At 41.7% G+C, this 15,380-nt stretch overlaps 2 protein-coding genes across 2 annotated transcripts in view; both read right to left on the reverse strand.

Annotated features, from left to right (window-relative positions):
• The window catches only part of ift88 (intraflagellar transport 88 homolog), a 169,245-nt gene that overhangs the window by 70,584 nt on the left and 83,281 nt on the right, over nucleotides 1-15,380 (reverse strand). The window lies entirely within an intron of this gene.
• Nucleotides 1-15,380, reverse strand: part of xpo4 (exportin 4) — a 48,720-nt gene that overhangs the window by 27,219 nt on the left and 6,121 nt on the right. Inside the window, exons 4-7 of the mRNA XM_079563007.1 lie at nucleotides 14,478-14,616; nucleotides 13,406-13,522; nucleotides 11,228-11,381; nucleotides 2,180-2,292 (exon numbers count right to left, since the gene is read on the reverse strand). Coding sequence (XP_079419133.1) covers nucleotides 2,180-2,292; nucleotides 11,228-11,381; nucleotides 13,406-13,522; nucleotides 14,478-14,616 — 523 coding nt within the window. The remainder of the gene's footprint in view (nucleotides 1-2,179; nucleotides 2,293-11,227; nucleotides 11,382-13,405; nucleotides 13,523-14,477; nucleotides 14,617-15,380) is intronic.

Raw genomic sequence — 15,380 nt, forward strand, 5'->3', positions numbered from 1 at the left:
CAAACACATGAGCTACTAGAAATACCAGAGAGACAGCAGACACAAGGCCGCGCAATCCCACACGGACACTGAACTCTGGCCACAACAAGGCCCCATGGGCTCCCTTCACACCCATTTATCTGACTTCCAAACACACACAAGAAAATAAGAAAGGTAGAGTTGAATTACACTGGGCTACAAAAGAATACTTTTTGTGAGGTGTCTAAAAAAGGGGAAACTGATTTAGAACAAGACAGCATCTGAAAATGGCATCCGTGTTTCTGTATTAGGTCAGGTTTGTTTATTTATTTTCCACTAAATCGGATACAGTTTATATATTAGTTTATTTTATTCATTTATGGAAAGATACTTTGTACCAGACTTTAGACTCGTGCAGCTCATTTCCATCTGCAGTCTCCGAGACAGACAATTACAAAACACTGGACTAAAAGCATAAAACAATACAGTTCATAGTATTTACAGACTGTGCTAATATACATTTGATTAATATAAACATTTCATCAATGGGAAAACTTGTTCCAATATAGTAAATAACCACCTCTGCCCTTCTCAGATATAAGGTTTAGTTGTTGTTTGCTTTAATGCCGACATGTCCAAGTTCCCAGAAAATGTTGTTTCCCATCCAGCCAAAATCATTTCAAGTCTTTGCAAAGTTTTAGTGCAGTTGGAATTTGTTCCATTCTGAGATAGTTTTAAAAGAAAAGGCTGATTGTCCTAAAGCTGGTTTTGGTTTGGTACATTGGCCATTGAGTGTTGACCTTGTTGTTCTGACCACCTGGTTCATTGGACAAACCACATTATTAATAATCTTGAATAGTAAGTTAATTATACATTCAAAGTTGAGCATTTTATATTTGGTTCATATTTGACAGTTAATATTTGTCGTGATTTCCTACAGTTTTCTTTATTTTACAGTTTCATAAATACACAAATGCAAAGGATGCTCCAACAGCCCCAGTCTCCTCCAAAGTGTGGACAGACAGGCTCTAGGACGAAGACATTAGGAAGACAACAGCCTTCAGAAACATTTAGCCGAAGGGGAAGAATTACCTAAAAACCAATGTGATTTTTAGATTCAGCACATCAACATTGTCGTCAAAACAATTCATAAAACTCAGACACCACATTTACCCACCGTAACTAAACATTTCACATTTTACATTTAACTTTGGTTCCAAAGACATTTATCAAAGCAGAAAGAGACATGGACTTGGAGTTGCCAGATTCTATGTATTATGTAAATGGACTGTTTTTCCCCTTTCCCAGCTCCGGTCCCAATCAGGTCTTCATTAAACTTAAACTTTGACCTCTGAAGGTTCTGAGGTGTGGGATGTCCACACACTTGTACTAGTGTCAGCAGCTTAGGGCGACTCCGGTGGAAATAACAAATGTAACACTTTCTATAAACCACAAGGAGCACATGCTACATACACTGCTCTGAACGAGCATTACGCAACAGCTAATCCCACTGTGACAGACAGACTTTAAACAGCTGCTCATTCTGCAGCTAATAATCATGATCTGGACTATATAAAGGATTAAAAAGAATAAAATCAAACACTACATATAAACATTCTCAAATATCAAATATTAATATCTCTCTTATATTAACGGGTAAAACTTCTTAAACCTTCAAAAAGTGCATTAAAAATTGTTCAAGTAAACCAACCAGTGGTCGGCGACTAAAAACATATTTGGTAAAGTTCTATATTATATTGGGTCCCAGATATTGATCATGTAAACCAGAGGTCACCGAATGGCAGACCTTGGTCCGGATCTGGACCTACATGACAACCTGTCCGGATCGAACATTGGATCCAAACTTTGAACCCAACTGTAAATCCCCTCAGGCTTTTTTTAAAGGGCACATAGAGGAGAATCACAGCACTGCATTGTCCACTTTGTGTAAATAATATAAAAAGGCATTCCTCTAAACATGTATTTATAAGTTTTTGAGTTAAAAAATTATAATAAACGGATTGTTGTCTGATTTAATTAAGGCTGCTTGACTTTTTTTTCTTTTTTAATTTGACCCCTGTGAATGATAATTGAGGAACCCCGATGTAAAAATAAAATGGTTTTGGCTATAGGATCTGGCAACCCAACCAGAGAGCTCAATGGCTTTTCTGATTGGACAGTTGGAAATGATGCTTTAGTGTAGGAGGTAGAAGGTACTCACCGTGAAGAAGAGGTCCATGACACGTGTGTCCAGCAGTGCCTCTCTCCAGGACTCGGTGGGCTTGAGGTTGACATTCTGCGTGGCCTCGAACATAGCGATGTAGTGGCGCCCCAGTGAGCCACAGTGGGTTAAGGCCAAATGCAGCATGTTCACAGTGCAGTGCTATCAGTGATGTCTCAGTCTGAGCCCACCCCAGCAGCTGTGGCCTGCAGGCTCCTCCACAGGAGACAGTCCCTCCCTCCTCACCGCCTCTGACACAAACACTCTTGGCATCAGAGGAGCACCTAAAACACTAGTGGCCCTTTCAGTAACGGGTAGTTAATTCAGCAGTTAATTTAGTCATTGAATAACCATCAGATCACAGTCCATCACTGGTATCTGAAAAGGTGGCGGACACGACACATGGACATCCAAGTTCTGACCAAATGTGACCTGGTAGAGCAAAATTATAGTTTTAACATTTTTGGATAAATTGAGATAAATGCTTAATTTTTTTATTTTATTTTATGTTTTCCAATTATTAAAAGTATTTCTAATTTCAAAATGTTGGCATGTTTCATAGTGGTAGTGAAAACTAGGCCACAGGTAATTGGGGCAGTTAGGGGACACAGGTGTGTGGGAAGGCAGACTAGTTTGGAGGGTGACCGACAGGATCTCACGTACAACACATTTTTTGGACTTTGCCGTGATATAAAAGAAAATGAAAGATTGGAAACTGAATCAACCCTGGCAACTTGAGTTTTTAAGTAAGTGTCTTTAGTAAGCGTTTGCTTTGTGCGTGAGTCACCCTAAAGATGGCTGTGTTAATGTTTTCCAGCAAAAGTTAAAATCAGCCATAACAGATAGAGATGCAGAAATAAGCAGGAGAAAAACTATTCTGTACAAGTAAGGGACAATGTGGTAATATTCCACATTTAGTGCACTTATAGGCCCATAGTTTGACTAAAATAACACAATCATCAAGATGAGACCTGATGACCACTGCTGAGCATTTATATCCAAGTTCTGGTTGAATGAATAAAACATTATTGTTCCTTTAGGGTAAGTTCTTTCTGGGCACATGGTGCAGTACAAGACAGAACACGCAGCAGCACAATCACACAAATGTCAGTCCATCAGCAGTGAAAGGAACATCTCAACACCAATCACACGTCTGACGAGACGCTCCATCCTGAACGGGAGAGTGAACAAGTCCAGCCAGAAACCAATCAGACCACATCTCCAGAGAACAAGGTGTAGGCAGGGGATTCACTTCTCTCACTTTTCACAGACATGGGTTTTAACGCGTTAGAGGAACGCGTTACTTAGTCATGCTCAGTTAGAGTACTTATGTTACTTATTACTTTACAAAAGTAACTTAACACCTTACTTTTGTGTGTTACTTTTGCCACACAGTAACACATTAGTTCAGGTCATCAACCACGACGGCCCAGAGCAGGCACTTGTGTGTGCTGGTCTAACGTCACAGGCATCATGGGTTATTCTACTTATTTTACCTTCAGCTGTGTGCTTTTCCACTGGAGCCAGGTGCGGTATATTATTGCGGTGTATTATTCTCTATATGAATGTGCACACACTAATAATAATAATGACCTGCAGAGCGAGAGATGCTTGTACGATAATGTAAAAACCCGAGTTGTGCAGGGGGCGCGTGTTTGCTCACCACTCAGTCCGGGGAGGGGGTCCATGGTCTGGAAGCCACCCCCGCACTGCACCGGGTTGGGGAGGGGAGAGACTGTCACATCTCAGAGTGTCCGGGAGAGGCCGGACGTTAGAGCTGGGTGAGGTAGAACTATTCTACTGTCACCAAAGCACAATCAAAGAATCAGGAAACAACAAAAACAAACAAAACCCAGGAGTTTTCTTATAAGCGAGAGGATGAAGAAACTCAAGTGAGTGAAAGCGACGCGCTTGACCAACTCGAAGTGCGTGACGTGAGCCGACCATTCTCAGGGTTTTGCTGGAGCGTCGGCTTCACAGTAAATCATAAACACAACAGCTCAAAATACCCACACATCGCACAGAGCTGGGCCCGGATTTGCACGGTGTTGTGCTTGTGATGAGTAATGGACATGGATTGACTTGGACAAGTGGCTGCATGTGGTCAGAGTTTGTTTTTAAAGGCCTCACCTGCTGCCATCTTGACCTCTTCTGTGAACTGACGAGATGGCCCGTTGTGAACACTGCCGTGCCCCATCAATCAGTGCAGACACTCCCTCTCCACACGCTCCGCTCATGTCCGGAGCACTGGAGCCCACGGCAACACACACACTGCACTGTGCACGGCCCAGGGCTTCTGACCGGCCTTTGGTCCAAAATCAATATCAGTAAACTCATACAATTCCAAAATAGTGCCACATAATTACTCAAAAAGTATTAGAGAAAAATGTTACTTTGAGTGTTTGAGCGTAGAAGTCTGATTTATGTTTCAGACGTGACATAAATGATGAGGAACAAAACATGAACTAATGTGAAAATTCCATAAACACCTATAAAAGAAATCATGAAGAACTAAATAAACAAAGCATGAAATACCTCAAGTGTCAAAATGAAGATGTGTTATTCCAGAAACACATCACACTTTTTGATATTACTCAAAAAGAAGTCAAAAGTACTGTATGAAAAACTACTTGCAAAAGTACAATTATCAAAAGTTATTTAAGTACATGTACTTGAGTAAATGTAACCGAGTACTACCCACCTCTGGTTACTTGATTTTTACTAGTAGAGATGGACCGATCCGATACTGGTATCGGATTTCAGAGCCAATCCTGGAAAAAATACAGTATCGGAGCCCAAATATCTGATCCTGAACCGATACCCCTTTTGGCTCTCACTGTTTATAAACACAAGTGCATATGGACATACTTATTCTGAAGCTCAGAACCTGGAGAATTCAATCGCTTAGTTTTAAACACCACACATAGTCTTCACCAATGTGAAAAATAGTGTAGCTTGCAGCACCGTGCTGATGTTAGCGCCAACTAATCAAGGCTGAGACAGAAACTATGATCAGATCACCTAAAGCAATCAAATAAAATTGACCATTGTATGTGGTGATGTAGTTCATGAAATGCTGTTAAATAGATATACAGAACATCTTTGTAATGCACAAGTTGAAAAGATCATGTTGTGAGTTTATATTTATGTAACCAAATACTCATTAAGTCCAGGACTCCTTTGATGATTTTCCATCATTATTATTATTATTTCATAAGAAGAAAACCCATTGATTTGTAACATCTCATTTGTAAGAGAAGACTTTATAGATTTCACAAATGAAAATAAAGAAAAAAAAGAATCACAAAAGAGGGTAATTCACTTTTTCCCTTTTTTTCACTCACACTTTGAAGAAGGTCTTGTGGTATTGGTTGGTATCGGATATCGGTAGATACTCAAAGCCCTGAAGAAAATCCCTAGTTTGTGAAACCTTAAACCATGTCAATAAAAACAATTCCAGGACCCGAGACCTAAACTACAGAGTTGATGGGTTTGAAGTTGCGTAGAGAAACTTAACTTGATTGTTGGTACATAAGATATTGCTCTGAATGAATAATTGCAACCACTCAAATAGTCATTTTGATTTGATTGCGATTGATTTCACAGCCTTAATTGATCGTCTCCAGAGTTTCCTGAAATGGTTGCCTGCAGCTTGCTTTAAATACCCACCGATGCTTATCAGTGCGGACGGTGAGCCACGAAGACGAGGATTAGCAGCTTCTCCTGTATCCGCTCCTCATTATCTGCAGCGGGACGGGGGCCGGGGGCACCATGCCGAGGCGTGTGCGGGGGTTTATCGTCTGTATCCCTGTCCCCTCAGCCGGCCATGTGAAACAACAAACCAGGCATTCCTCCTGCCACTGACAACAGGCACGCGCCGCCAAGCACGCAGCACCAACCCCCCGTTATTAACTTAGCGCAATTATGCAGCAATTATAGAAGTCCGTAAAGCCTGTTCTGCTCAAGGCCAACCCCAGAGCCCAGCTATTTTTCTATCAACGTCCAGCACTGGTAATGCTAGGCACATACTTAACAATCATTACGGACAGTCTGCAGTCAGGGGTGGGGATATATCTACTACAGTGTTTCCCAACCAAGGTGCAAATTATCAGAGTGCCGTGGAAATTTAACCTGATCGATTGGCGTGTAGTAGGCTAGTGATACAGCGGCCCACCGGGCCCACACACAACCCATTGTCCAGAATCTGACGGGTCCAAATGAACCATGGCTTTCATTTAGTGAAAAGGCACTTGAAAGTTGCTTAAAATTAGCAACAAGATTCAAATCTACAAGAGGCTGGTGTGTGTCTGCACCCTCGCTCCGTCTCCCTCACTCCTTCTGCAGAGCGGACACAGGGCAGGACAGAGAGCAAAGGTAGAGTGACCTCTCCTTGGTATTCGACAGGTCTTGGAGACCATGTGGAGACTCCGCTGAAATCGAACCTGTTCATTTTCACCGAGACTATCTGGAGACATGCCTTATCTCCAGGTGATGTCTCGGAGACATCTCCATGACCAGCGGCAACTCAAGTCTCCAACTAGTCTCCAACTTATCTCCAGGCCCATGGTGAGCGCACAATCATTCTGAGTAAAGTCTCCGCAACTCTCCTTCCATGAGGTAGGCCCTTAACAGCCCTAATCTTCCTGTACTTTGGTGACTCCTTTAGATAAGCAGAGGATCCGAGCAGCTGTCTGACGGCGCCCGGCTCGTGTTGACACTGCAGGAGGCCCGACACACCCAGCTTCAGTTTACAGGCCCATTCTAACCTTCACCTGGGACCAACAGCTCACGGCTTACTTGGACGAGGCAGACTGACGACAACGCTCCTATATTAGGCTCATCCACTACTTTTGGACACTTTAGCCTTGGGTAGATTTTTTAATATGAACACACCGAGTGCCGCGCTGTTTGGGGATTTTGCTGCAGAGTGCCAACAATCCAGACCTTTTTTCATGATATTTGTAGCACCACATCATATTCTATGGTACAGCTTTGGCCACATGCTATGGCCCGTTTGAAAGCGGAGGCTCGAAGCTCTCCGTAGGCTAAACAGAGGCGAGTTTTGATCAAAATCAATTATTTTTTTCTAGATTCGGAGATAACAGGGGTTTTATGCAGCACTCTCCTTTCTAGATTCGTAATACAAAAAAAACTGCAAAATGTTCCTGTTTTTGGCACTCAAAAAGAATATGTTCCCAGAAAATACTCAAAGGACTTCAGATGTTACAATGTACTTATGCACAACACCAGTAGAGTAGTTCATGGTGAAGTAATAATAACTAAGAGAAGAGAGTATGACCACATGATCGAGGAGCTTCATGACAGTTACAGGACAAGTATATTAAATAGAGTGAAAAGGCGTTTACAACGTGCACATTAACGACGCTGTGCCACTGTGACGCTAGAAGTGTGGAGTTTGTTTTTGCTGATGAGTTAGCTGCAGTTTTGCCACAGCATCTGTTTACACGCTCGTCCAGGAAAGACCACATGTATTGTTTTTTTCTTTTAAACAAAAAAATCGAATCGATCAATATGGGGAAAACAATCGTGATTTTTTTTGTTTTCCATAATCGCCCAGCCTTACAAATAATGCAATGTATGCTCTGACCATGCTTCTGATATCTCCGCAGTAAATTGTTCATGAAGACTTACTAAAGCTTCTTATTTCATCTACACCACCAACATAATGCCAATAGTCTCAAGGAAAACGCAGCAGCCTCGACCTCTCTCGATCTGCTTTTATATGGAAACAGGGCGTGTCAACAAAAAAGGTGCAGTACACACCTTTGTTCTGCAAACGGCACTGTATGCTTTTACATGCCCATGCCGTGAGTACACAGAGGAAGACAACTTATCTGTTGATACTTCCTGAGATGAATATGGCTTTTTAAGGCGACTCTGGAGCTTTCTAAAGTAAAAGTCAAAATATTTTTAGGCCGCTGTTTGATTAAAATCAGTACGAGAAGCTTCACAACATAATATAATGAGATGGGGAGTTTAGCCAAGCAGTGTTCAGACAGGGCTGTGAACGTTTTCTGCTGGTATTCTCCCGTTCACATGAATCAGAGCGGCTGAGAACGACCTCCCGCTGAGACATGCAACTATCTCCTCCAGAGTCTTCAGTGAGGCCGGGTGTCAGATGATATGATATGTGAAACGTACTTTGTTCTGTCACAGTGTAAGCTGTCCCTAAATCTGTGCTGTATCCACCGAGCACAAGATACTAACGCCACATGGAGCAGTTTGACTCCAAGTCCAAATATGGAGGCCAATCATTCTCCACCTGGTTCTGCAGGTGCACTGGGCCTGACTGAAGGAAGGGAGGGGAGATAATTCAGTTGCTTTAAAAATCCAAATCTGCTCTGGCTCATGTAAAACCTGGAGTTTTGGATTCTCTGATGCGTTTACGTTCTCTTCAGAAATCAGTGATCTGATTTTTCTGACCATGTAAACCACTGTTCTGTCCTCAGTGCTGTGGGTTTAAGTCTTGGCTCCGACCCTCTGCTGAATGTCTCTTCAGCCCCAGCCAAAACACTGATGTCACAGTTTAAGTTCTCTGTGACACTACTTTACTCTGACTATAATAAACTAAATATTGTAGCAAATGTTGACAATATATAATATAATATATAATATATATATATTAAATGAATTTGACTCATACACATTCTGAAAACCAACCTGAATAATTACTATTCCTCATCCCTCTCCATAATGCAAACACATGGCGCTGCTCAAAATAAAGCACATCATTTCGCTGAGTTCAACAGGGTCACACTCCTACCCAGAGTGCATTCTGAGTGATCACAAACCCATGGGCCGTGCTCCCTTTGAAAGAGATTCCTCGCACACGCTGGAGCCACAATAAGCCATAGGCCCAGCGTAAGCTCCACACAACAATGTGAGCAACTGTCACACAACAAGTGCTGCCCTGATCCAGCGCTCATCAGAATTCCTCAGTAATACACACTAATGCCCACAGAAAAGCACTCCAGGGTCCAAACAGACGACGGGCTGCGAGGAGGAGAACACGCCACATTCAGAGCAGTCTGGCATGTCGTGATCATTAGTGCCACAGTAAGTTAAACCAAAGCAAGTTGTCTTTCACACTCAAAATGAAAGCTGAAAAAGGACTAAACCAGCACCAAACCAAAACCATGACTAAGTGAGGGAGAAATAAGGACGATTCAGACATAGGTCTTTTTAACCGTCACAATGACCGTGCATTTTGACTAGAAGGACAAAAAGTGCATCTCCAATCTCCTGAGTGGCATTACTCATTTCCATTCTTGCGATATGGAAAGTGCAACAGCTAAAATTGACATATTGTGTAATTAGCTGTTCCCTAAAAGAAACAGGCAGCGTCATAAAGGATTATATGCTTAATTTAGGTCATAGAAATGTGCAATATTTCAAATTGCACAAGAGAGAAGCTATTGGAGCCATAGGACTAGAACTCTGCCTGACCACATGTAACTCAGGCGAGACAGGAGGGCAAACCCGCTCTTAGTGGCTTTATTCTGGGTCTGTAAGTGGCTTTTCCTTTTGTTTCCCCATAGACTTTTCTCAAAATAAAATATTTAAAAATGAAATCTTAAAGCAGTACTAAGTAACTCTTCCCCCTAGAGGCCATAAGCGCAACTGCAGGTGTAGTAGCAAGTTACGATTTTTTAACTTATTAATTGTCTTGGAGAGTAAATACTATGCTGACAGGAAAGGCGAAGGGAGAGAGGGTTACTATGCATCCAATTATACAATGGAAATATTTTTTTTCACTCAAACTTTGCTGTAAATACTGTTTAAAGTGACGTTAGCCCGCAGATAGCTTTGCCCGTTAGTTTACTTTGAAAAATATAAACTTAAATGGTTAAATGACGTCTTGTTTAAGCCAAAGTTGAGAACTTATATTTTGATTAAAGATAATTTTGGTCCTGAGCCCTATGTGACCATGAACCTATCCAGAGGTCAGTCTGTGCTCAGCTGAGGTCCGGGACTCTGCCCCTGGCACTGGAGACGGGATGATTTCACTCGGTCCCAGAGGAGGAGCGGACTTGTTGTTTGTGTCAGTTAAATGATATTGAAAATGAATTACATTTTGTGTTTTATTGTCCTTTGTATCATGAACCGAGAAGGCAATTATTTTGTAAACTGTCTGATGTTGCTGTACACTTGTTTGAAATCTCCGATGAGGAAAGGCTTAAGTTCTTGTTCAAGTATAAGCCATTTCATTTGTCTAAGTTTTTGTTAAGCGCTTGGCTTACGTGGAAGAGGACACTCTTTGTTTAATGTTTTTCCGACGTCTGCCTGCATTTTTGTGTCTTATAAGCCCATGCGGGCTGGGCACCTTTGGGTGCAAGACACCAAATAAGAAATAAACTAAACTAAACTAAACTAAGCATGTTAGCCTCTTCTTCGTGATTCCATTAGTGTGTATTGCTTGCTCCGGACCGGTGGCAGTCAAGTTGCAAACATGGTTTTCTGGCCAGAGACACCAGGGAGAGATGAAAGACCCTCCAATCATCCCATAAACACTTGTATTACCCCCACAGGGACTACGGAAAGGATTTATTAAGGTAAACACGTTACTTAGTACTGCTTTAACACATTGAAGGCTAATAAGCAATGTGGTAAATACTGACATGAAACTTAGGCAACTTTATTTATACTGCGCATTTCGTACACAAGGCAACTCAATGCTTTTAGAACTTTTCTTTTGACAAAGTTTTGGATAAAAACAATTAAAATAGTTAGTTTTATTGTCGTGAGAAAAAAGGAAACAACAGATGCCAACATTTTGCTCTTAACCAGGACAGTAGGGTCGGGTACCGTTAAATGATTCCATTATGGCACCAGAAACGAAGTTGAGGTGTAGTACCTCAACAGTTTTGAAAGCTGTTACTGAAAAAAAATGTAAATGCTGTTGGTCCAGGGACAGCATTAAAGGAAGTAACTTGGTTGTTTCCGCTCAAATGAATGATTTGTTTTTCCCCAAAATGTTTCCACATGTTTGCCCAATTCAGGACAGGACTTTTCTCAGAGAAAGGATATGATTTGGAGGCAGAAAGTTCCAGCTGAGCACCTGATTGGCCAGAGCGAGCCAGCGCTGGAACACCGACGACATGTGCGCGCTGAGGTTCTCCCTGCGGCTGAACTCCTGCAGCACCTCCATGGTCATCACGAACACCTGCCTCAGAGCGTCCTCCTGCAAAAGGCACCATCACACCAGGATGACTCCCACACTGAGGCTGGAATCACATGTTATGCAAAAACTTTCCATGTATCGGTTAATCAGCATCCGCGACAACCTTAAACTAATTCACAGATGTTAGCTGCAGCTGTTCACTGTAAGGAGATAATGTGTGGCTAATGCTATCGCTAACACAGAGCAGCTTAAGGCGAGACGCTGCAGGTGAACAGGGAAAAACATTTAACTCAGAGAAATCAATTTGAAAATTATATAAACGAGAAAAAATAAATAAAGTTTCTGTATCAGATTTTGGATCTCGTTTCATTTTTTAAAGGCGATATCTACAAGTGAAAAGGTGTGGAGTCTGTAGGAGCGACTAAAGAGTGGAATGAACACGGCCCTAAAGTTTAGTCCCTTTATCTGCACATGCGCCCTGTGTATATTTCTCCTGTCTTTAGCCGCTGCTGTCTCCCACAAAGGAAATGACCATATTTGGATTACAGCATCATATCGGTCACAACCTTTCATTCTACACGTGGATACCGAACAGGTCAGTATTTGTGAATGAATAAGCGTGGGAAGTTGGTCATTGTGCAATGTTGGAGTAACTTCCTGGAAATCTCTGACTCAAAGCAAGAAAACGTCATAAAATAAACATTGTACGGGGTAAATTTAATCTTTTAAATAGTCAGACATGAAAACTTGGATGTTAAGAAGAAAACTAGCTAAAAATCTTAACAATGACCACTGTGTGAAAAATCTATGTTTTCACCTGCAGCGCCTGGCTTTAAAGGGATATTTCAGGGTTTTTGACATAGGGCCTCATTTCCTAGTTATCCAAAGTGTTGTTGATTTCTGGAGATATATTTATTTTTTATTCATGCAGTCCTTATATTTGAAGAGTTTAGTGGTGCTAGGCTAGTGCGCGTAGTAATGCCGGCCGCAGGTAAACAAACTACTGTAGATCCGGTAACCTAGTAGATCACTCCGCCGTTGATGCTGCTCAAATATAAGTTCTTTTAAATGCAAAATGGTTATATTTCTAAAATTATTCAGTCAACACAGACATTTACATCGGTAGTCTGGTGTTGCCTGAGGTGCACTGTGCTTGGGTCAGACTGTTTTTAATGCAGGCTACTAGTTACCATAGACATGCACTAGCCTAGCATTAGCCTAGCACTAGCACTAGCACCACTAAACTCTTCAAATATAATAATTGCATGAATAAAGTAAACTGAATGAAAACAGCAGTTTTATTCACGTGTTGAGTATTTTTCTAGTGGTGCACCGATTCGATACTGGTATTGGATATCGGAGCCGATACGGGGAAAAAATACGCTACCATGCATCAGCTACAAATATCAAGTTTTGGCTCTCACCAATTTAAAAACACTTTAACCTACTAAATCTAAATGAATATGGACATGCTGTACCTCATTTTGAAGCAGGAGAATTCAGTGGCTGACTTTTAAGATCCTCAAATGCATTTTTGATCACCGCGCAAAGTGTGTTCGTGTTATAGTTTATGAAATTCTGTTAAAGTCTCATTGCTGATCTCACAATGGAGAATATATTTTTTTTAGTCACAGCAGCCACTTTTCAGAAAGTCTCTTTGTATCGGATATTATCAGATATCAGCAGATATTCAAAAGTATCGGCATCAGGAGGAAATAAGTTGGATCGGTGCATCTCTGGTATTTTTTATATTTAAACCACTTGCATTGACCTTTAGCTTGAGCTGTTAAATGATCGACAGCATATCCATCATAAATAAAACTTATTTGACTAAAATTCATCCATAAATGTGACACTGTTACTGTACAAGTTATTGCATCTGGTGCTTGTTAGTTTTGGAGAATTTATTGATGGACAGAAACATCCAACACAATTAACTCATTTGTCTGTGATAAATAAAGAATCTATCTATCTATCTATCTATCTATCTATCTATCTATCTATCTATCTATCTATCTATCTATCTATCTATCTATCTATCTATCTATCTATCTATCTGTTGTTGTGGTGTAGTGTGGTCAGACCTGGAAGAGGCGTTTGCAGCTGCCGTGGAACTCCATGCTAAGGCCGATGCTGCTGGTCTTACTGGAGCTGGAGAACTCGCTGAGCAGAGCCGTGAGAATGGAGCAGGCCAGGGTTTGCTGCACAGAAACATCAGGTAAGTTCAACACGAGCACACACTGACACCTGCTGGAGAAGACGTGCTCCTCACAGGCATCAGCACACTTACAGAACACAACTTTAACACGAGCACACACTGACACCTGCTGGAGAAGACGTGCTCCTCACAGGCCTCAACACACTTACAGAACACAACTTTAACACGAGCACACACTGACACCTGCTGGAGAAGACGTGCTCCTCACAGGCATCAACACACTTACAGAACACAACTTTAACACGAGCACACACTGACACCTGCTGGAGAAGACGTGCTCCTCACAGGCATCAACACACTTACAGAACACAACTTCAACACAAGCACACGCTGACACCTGCTGGAGAAGACGTGCTCCTCACAGGCATCAGCACACTTACAGAACACAACTTTAACACGAGCACACACTGACACCTGCTGGAGAAGACGTGCTCCTCACAGGCATCAGCACACTTACAGAACACAACTTTAACACGAGCACACACTGACACCTGCTGGAGAAGACGTGCTCCTCACAGGCATCAGCACACTTACAGAACACAACTTTAACACGAGCACACACTGACACCTGCTGGACTCTTCTTAAAGAAGGGTGAATAAAGTCCTGCACCTCTCGTAGCCAAACGAGCATTTTCTCCAACACATTATCGATAGGTAAGAAAAAAAGAAAAGGTGGAGTCCAAAGGAGCGCCATTCTTCACAACTTCGGGGCAAAAATGACTTTGTTGAGACGCTCAGGGGGTGTATTTGTTTAGGGGCAGTGCCACTGAAATACAGCAGCACAGACAAAATGCGTAACATGGTCCCAAGTCAGTGGTTTACCAGGAGAGAGAATCCTCATGAGGATTATTTAGACATGCCTGAATGGAGCCAAAAAAACACTCTTTTTTTTTGATTGCATAATAACATGGTTGAACATATTGAGCGTAGTGTCTCACCGCTGCCGGGTTCCCACTGCTGATGAGCTGGCCCACTTCGTGCAGGACACTCTTACAGCTGATGGATTTGTCCAGAGAGCCCCTCTTCACGATGACTGCCACGGCCAGGAGGATCTGCTCACGCACGTACTTCTGCAGACTGGGCACGCAACAACACACTAGGTCATGAACAATCTCCATTTTATCATTTCATACAAAAATACATGTCGCTGATTCATTGACTTAGACGGGCATTTTAAACAAACTCAAACAAAAGCTTCCCTCCAGCATCACTTGACTCCTGTTTTTCAGATCCACAGGTCAATGAAGACGAATGGAATAAACCTGGTGATGCCTGTTTACATGCGCGAGTCCCATGTATGTCCATTAACGTGCACTGTCCCGACCAAATACACCTTCTACAAACAAAACCACCTCTGATTTAAATGTGATTAAAAGCCCCAGATCTTATGGCTAGAATTAGTTCACATTAAATTTTAAACATTTTCTCTCTGAAGTAGAATTGGATACAGAACAAAAAATGTGAAATGCGTTAAATCCTTTTGGTCTAAATTGTGGAAAAATCAGAAAAGACAGTATTGGATTTGGGAGATACATATACAGTGGAAAGAAAAAGTGAGTACACCGTTTGAAATTTCTCAGATTTCTGCCTAAATTGGTCATAAAATGTGGTGTGATAAAAATCATAGGAATAAGTAAACAGTGTTTGCTTAAACTAATACCACTAATACCAAACATAACATTTACATTTGATCATGTTTTTATTGGCCAAAACATGTAAACATTCACAGGAGAGCGTGAAATAAGCAAGTACACCACCTGAATCTCGCTGAACTGCAGCAGTTTTGTAAAGAGGAATGGTCCAAGATTCTAATCTGCAACTTCAGAAAAGCAGTTATTGCT

The sequence above is a fragment of the Gobius niger genome (genome assembly GCF_951799975.1).
Source record: "Gobius niger genome assembly, chromosome: 9".
NCBI lineage: Eukaryota > Metazoa > Chordata > Actinopteri > Gobiiformes > Gobiidae > Gobius > Gobius niger.